This window comes from Labrus bergylta, chromosome 17 (assembly GCF_963930695.1).
Source record: "Labrus bergylta chromosome 17, fLabBer1.1, whole genome shotgun sequence".
Classification (NCBI taxonomy): domain Eukaryota; kingdom Metazoa; phylum Chordata; class Actinopteri; order Labriformes; family Labridae; genus Labrus; species Labrus bergylta.
Genome location: NC_089211.1, coordinates 15,934,671 through 15,941,554, shown reverse-complemented (window position 1 = coordinate 15,941,554; position 6,884 = coordinate 15,934,671). Strand labels below are relative to the sequence as shown.

The following is a 6,884-nucleotide window of genomic DNA, read 5'->3' as shown; positions in this document are numbered from 1 at the left end:
TGCAGTAATTGTCTCAAAGTTTTCTGACGACTTAGTTATGTTATGATGTCAGTTGACTGATAAGTAAACAAAGTGGGGTTTAGCATAAAGCCCCTGCAGCAATAGTATATTTTCATATTGTAAACTCAGCTCATTGGTGGCTTTCTTAAACAAATTCCTAATATTTGCATGCATGGATTATTAAAGCAAGATTTTGTAATGAAAGTAACTTTTTGTTATTTTCTACATGTAAGGATTGGCAAAGTGACAGTAATTGTTATGTTTCTTAAAATGTATTTCTTACAGGAGTAGTGGACATCATGCAATGCAATAATGCAAGAGACATTTTTAAGTTTTTCGATGCATATCCACAAAATAATTAAAAATGTTCTCTTAAAAAACATTTTTCATTTTGGCACATGTCCCCTCAGGTAGAGAGAATCAAGTTGAGTTCTTGAATATGAGATATGAAGTTTTTCCTGTGTCATACAGAAAGATATATATACAGTATATATGCAGGAGGAAATCAAACTACCTCAACAGTTGTTTCCTGGATGCTGCAAAACCAGGCTCTCAGCAGACATCTAATGGGCGATAAGAGTGCATATATTTACATTTAACCTTTTAATTTTCATCTTTCAATAGCAGCATTGATTGAACCTGGTGTAATACAGCTCACAAAAAAAGTTTTTGTTAAATAAAAAAACAACTTTAAATTACAGTTTAATAACATGAATTAATTGATTAAAATACCAAGCTTAACTCCACATCAAATATTTTAAAGAACAGCAAAGGCTCAATATTAACACTGATTGTAACTCATAGCCAGCACAGCATGATGTCCAGTGTAGAGAACAGCTTTCTGCAGACCTAAAATTTTAACAGTAATATTGCATCTTAGTTGTTTGTTGATGTGGCAATTTAAATAAATCACCTACAAGGGTCTGTTGAATAGTAGGATATGCAACATATTCCTGAGCTGCATTGCATTTCTAACTTTACCTCAGTCATCGTTGCTTTTTGAGAAATGTATGGTTCACTTACGATGGCTGGCCAGTGGATGGCAGCGCGTTACATGACAAACTAAGGTCCATTTAAGTGGCTCATGTGAAACCATTCCATCAACACCCATGCATTTAGTAGGAACATTGTTTTTGAAAATCTGTATGTAACCTTATTTGTGTGAAATGGTTAAGAGCCAGATATTTCTCTCAGGATGTGGTGGAGACCAAAAACAAAGATAAAAAACTGTAAACAGCTGAGAAAAACCTCATAGTGTTCAATTGGGTCATGGATTATGCCAGTCTGGAGGGTTAAGTGCCTCTCCATATTAGCCTCCTTTATGATACTGTATTTACTACAAATGAGCATTAATTACTGTCATAAGCCTGTTTTTAATTGGTTTAAGAAATCGTCCTAAGGATTTAATAAATAATGGAGCAGTCTACACTGAACTGTGAGCTTAAAAACTAATGATGTCTGAAACAAAGACGTGTCTGCTGTAAGAGGTTAATGGTTTAAAAAAAAAAAAAGGCACAACACAGACAAGCTTTTCTTTTTCTTAGTATTTCTACTGGACTGTTCAGGAGTATACAGAACATAGAAAACAGTGACTTTTACACCACGTCAACATCTGTAAAACCGGTTTAAACATTTCATAACCACGTCTAGATGGTGCCATATAAAACATTACAATAATAATTAGACGCACCACTTATAAAGTACACAATGTTTTTTGAAATCCATACAAATTGACCCCCCCAACCCCGAAAACCTCCTTAAACAATGTGAATCTTATCAACAGGGCAGAAAAATAAAGTGTAGTTCACATAAAAGTTATATTTAGCTTCCATGGCACTGTGTACACATTTATCATAAGGAAACCTCTGATGAGTATTTACAAGGACTAGTGTTAATGGTTAGTTACGTCATGTATTATATACACACTGTTACACTGGCAGATTCAATATGATCCAATATTGTGCTTAATAAGTCCAATAGCTGCAGGGTTAACTTAGAAGAATAGTTCAACATATTAGGAAAGATTCTTATTTTTCTTTGTGTTAGCAGGAAGTAAAAAAAACTGATGCCACTCTCTTATCTGCATGCTAACTATGATGCTATAATTAACAAGCTGTTAGCAGATTTTAGCACAGAAAATGGAAGTTGGGGAAAAATAGCTAGCCAGGTCATGACTCGTGATTAGATTTTGTAAAAAGACGCAACTTTACATCACAGGCCAATATTTTATCTGTATAGGGTTAGGATGGTGCCTGTACTACCCACATTACTACAGACTTTAGGTTATGCATGTAGCAGATAATGAAATCTGGAGCTGCTAATGTCACTTTTTATTTTTTATTTTTTTAAACTTGTCGTCTTGGACTCAAAACTGACTCAAATGACATAATTTGAGACAATTTGCTAATAAAAACAAACAACAAAGTTAGCTAAGCTTAAACTGGAAGTAGCTAGCCTGTCGCCACCTTATGGTTAAAGAAATTATTTCTTAACAACTTTAAATCACATTAATTTCATTTTTTGGTATAATAAAAATACACACATCTGTTGTTCTCACAGTCAAAAGAGGCAGGAAAAAGGAGTCTGTTGTTAAGCTAACCTGCTGTAGATCCATAATTAGCATATGGAGTTTAATCAATTGTTATTCTTTGCAACAAAGCAAATAAGAACATTTCCCAAAAATGTGAAATATGTGCTTTGAAAGAGTGCAGTGTGTACACACAATATTATATATCAACCTTTTTTTGATAAAATGACTTCATATTTGGAATCCTAATGTTAAAGCGCAGCACATTACTTCTGAATCTTTAAAGTGGACAGTGCAAAAAAAAAACTAAGTTAGTAGAGGCTTCTAAAGTTTCATCTGGTGACTGTAACATGAGGCAGATGCATTTCAAAAGCCAACCTATACTACAGTAGTCCTCGTACAGACCGTACACCTTTAATCAGTGCTAGCTTATTTCTCTGTAGGAACATCGCCGGTTAGTGAAAGATTAGACAATAAATAACAAGCAAAAAAAAACAACATTATTGTTAAAACAAAAAATCCTCGGTTACTTCAGTGGCATTTTTTTTTAAAAGATGTAAACCTCTGTGGTGACCTATGGAGAAAAAAAATCACATGAAAAATGTTGACATTGGAAACCGAAGCTGACAAAACAAAACAGTCTGTTCAGTTGCTCTTCTGGAGCCTTTTACCACATTTTCATGCAAACACTGAAATAGTGCTCAGTAAAGTACGACACTTGAACACCTAGGATTCTCAGCATGTAGCTTGAAGGTAGTGTGACGGTAATAAAAAGCTCCAAGAAAACTGTTAAAATGGACGTTGAATTTTCATCTAAAACAAAAATTGTGACGCCTTTATAAAGAAACAAGTAAACGGGTAAAACTGACCTCTATGTGCCGAATTTGTGGAGTGTCCCTTTAAGTTCAATTACAGCTACCAACATTTTTAATTAGTTTCCATTTGTACTCCAGGGTCTTTATCAGCAGATAGATTAAAAAAAGGGGTTTTAACTTGTTGTAAACTAATGAAACGAGGACAGTGAGGTGCAGCACCAAACTCTGACTAAACAAGCTGGTGACCTTGAATGCTACAGTTTTCCAATACCATGATACAAAGTGTAATTGTTTTTTCCAAAGGTTTGCATTTAGGTCATTTATGAAAGAGTATTAAGGCCACTACAGGGGTCAAAAACAAAAACAAAAACAACATCAACAACAATATTATGACAAACTGAAAAGTGATTGGTATGTTGTTATTGGTAAGTCAAACATTTGATATAAAAGCAGTCATATATTGAGGGGGGAAGGGGTTATTTCTTACAGTAATTATATATATGCAATAATTTAAGGATAAAATTCCATATATTTTTTTTTACATTTTTAGAAGGATTTTTAGGAAAAATATGGTAATCAGTCAGGCAGAAACTGTTACTACATGTCAAATCAAAAGTAATCTCTGTCTTCAAATCTCTTTTTCTACAAAAGAAGTAAGGATACATTTATAACATTTTGTGAATAAAGTAGTGAAGTCTTCAACAAAAAGTCATAAAAATCCTTAAAAAGTTTGTAAAAATCAGAGTTTGGGGGCAACTGTTCTAAAATGTTGAGAAATAAACTAATGGTATTTCTAGAATGAAGGCATCATGATGAAAAAGTTTATATTCTCAAATAATGAAAATATCTTGTAGTTTAAGGCATATCATTAATTAACTATAGTAATAAAAAAGTGTTATCTTTAGGAAAAGGCTTTTCTAAATTAAGTTAACATATAACAAAGAAAGAAAAACTTGAATAGAGTTGTAATATGTTGTTAATACAGTTATATTTCTTCTATTTATCAGACACCTCGGCTGACAAAGGTGTGATATCTCTTTAATGGTTATAATACATTAACAGAAGTCATAATATTATAAAATCAGCTCTTTAAAAAAAAAAAATGTCTCTGATAGTGGCCTTAATACTCAATCTCAGGTTGATACAGAAGGGGTTAAAACATCTGTTAACATACAATATTAGTCACATGTCTGACATGGCAGTATCGCTCTCGGTGGCTGGACAGACTGAGGAATGTGCTGCAGGAAAACAGGAATGTAAAGTCTTACAGGTGCTTCATTTCCCCTTCACTTTCATCTGTGCTTTGATCTGTGCTTTGATCGGTTGCATTTTCTTTTGCAAAATAGCAAATAAAGCCGCAAAATAAATGTGTGTAAAACATCACCTATGCAGAATTTTAGAAACAAAATGAATGCAAAACAACACATTAAAAAAACGACGAGTGCAGAGGACGGGTTCCTTTAGTCAAAAACATCAATATTGCACCGAAGCAGCGTTTTTTTTTGGACGAGTGTTATCTTTCGAGAGAAGAGCTGCAGAGTAAAAGGAATCCGATCAGAACAGTGGCTACCAGTGATATGCATAAATACAGTATAAAAATACAATATGATCAAATCTGTAGGGACGTAGTCAGGTATGTTGGGGAGAGTAAAAGGTGAGTTAAAGGGGAAGAAGAAGAAAGAGGAAGGTAGAGAGTTTTATGTTGTTTTTTTTGGAGCCGCTAGAAGGTCTGATCGTCGTTGCAGGACTCGGTGGCGTGTCCGAAGGCCTCGCAGATGTCGCAGTAGGGCCTCTCGTCGGATGGTTTGCCGTGATAGGTGGTGTGGGGAACAGAGTCGGGGCTCTGGGCCTGTGTGGGGCAGTCCTCGGTGTCGTGGAGGTCAAAGCAGTCGCAGATGTCGCAGAAGAGGCGTGGGGTTGCCTTCTTGTCCCGCTTTGGCACGCCCTCCGTAAATCTGACCGAGGTTAGAAGAAGACTGTTTATTTAAAGTCTTTTACTCTCAATACAATCCCCATGAAAAATCAGGACAAACACATATTCATTTATTAAAGGAACATTTCAACTTGCATGTTTTATTTAAACCTAAAACATAATCACATGATGTTGCCTAGCTTTCTTCTTTTCTGATTGGCTCATCATTTAGGTTGTACTTTAATAAGATTTGCATTCATTGGTCAATTTCAGAGGAGCTTCCCTTGGGAGAAATCCAGTCTGGCTGCGTCCTCGTTGTCCCAGCCTTTTCTGCTATGCTAAGCTAAGCTAAGCTAAGCTAGCATAAGCTAACTGTTTTCTGGCCGTATGCTCAGGACAGATATGAGAGTTGGGTCAATCGTTTCTTCCTCCCTCTCACTATTCCTGACGTCAAAGTGTGGATGACATTGCAATGCCAACACCATTTAGAGAGTAGAGCATCTCACAGCTTTAAGTTGTTTCATGTTAAATCTACCTCTTCCTTTCTTTTGATAGACCAACAGTCCCGAAACCAGATATATATTCATCTTAGGAAACAAGAGAAGCAGCTTTTACAGACGTCTTCATGTCTTACCCATCGGTCCCTTCATTGCCGTTGAACTCAGCCAGAGCAAGCTTCTTCAGTTTGATCTTCAGCTCCTCGTTCTTCCGCTGCAAGTCCACGATCACACTGTTCAGGAAGTTGATCTGGTGGGGAGAGAGAGAGAGAGAGAGAGAGAGAGAGAGAGAGAGAGAGAGAGAAAAGACAAAGGAGCTGTGAATATGAACTGATTCCACCGCTGGATGAGAAAGTAGGTTTGGAAGCATCCTGACTGCCTCACCTGTCCCTCTGCAAACTCCTTCTCCTCTCTGAGCTGCTCCAGAGCTGCAGAATCACCTGCAGGAGGAAATCAGAACAACCAGGTTTACCAAATAAAGTTCCTTCTCTTTCCTTTTGTTCTGGGGTTGTTACAGTAACAGAACTTCACGCTTAGATATGATACCAGAAACACATCTAACTTTGTTGATACCTATTTCAATAACATGGCAACAAAAAAGCGAACTCCAAGACCTCTAACTTTGGATAATTTCTTATTTTTAATAACCAAAAAAGTCTGGCAAACTCCTGCCCACTGTTTAAATTGCACAAACACACTGTCTGTTACAGTCCTGACATGTTGCCAATGTATTTCTGCAATTTCAAAGTATGACTGAAGACGTGGCGTTCTTTAAAGCTTCATCATTTCGCAGAAAGAATAACAGACATTGTATTGTTTCAAAAACAATGGAAGTATTTGACATTTTGACAACCTTAGAATGGTGTGACCTCTCCGCTCATTGCTCCTCACCTGTTGGTGCAGCGTCGCTGTCTCCTCCATCCACTCCCTGTGTTCCCATGAGCCTTTGCTCCAGACTGTGCACACGTCCCTTGAGCTGAGCTTTGTCTCTCTCCAGCGTCTCCACGGCCGACTGCAGAGTCTTGGCCATGGCATTTTCCCCTCGTAGCACTACGATCTGCAGGGGCAAAGAGAAAGAGATTAACACAGCGAAAAGACGACGCAGGTCGGTGTTTGATAGACATTTAATGAAA

At 36.7% G+C, this 6,884-nt stretch overlaps 1 protein-coding gene across 3 annotated transcripts in view; it reads right to left on the bottom strand.

Moving 5' to 3' along the window:
- Positions 1–1,525: 1,525 nt before the first annotated feature.
- Positions 1,526–6,884, bottom strand: part of clip1b (CAP-GLY domain containing linker protein 1b) — a 38,320-nt gene continuing 32,961 nt past the window's right edge. For all 3 annotated transcript variants that reach the window (XM_065965766.1, XM_065965768.1, XM_065965767.1), the window contains 4 exons: positions 6,643–6,808; positions 6,136–6,191; positions 5,889–6,001; positions 1,526–5,297 (listed from right to left, as the gene is read on the bottom strand). In XM_065965766.1, the coding sequence (XP_065821838.1) occupies positions 5,063–5,297; positions 5,889–6,001; positions 6,136–6,191; positions 6,643–6,808 (570 nt within the window). In that variant the 3' untranslated portion in view covers positions 1,526–5,062. The remainder of the gene's footprint in view (positions 5,298–5,888; positions 6,002–6,135; positions 6,192–6,642; positions 6,809–6,884) is intronic.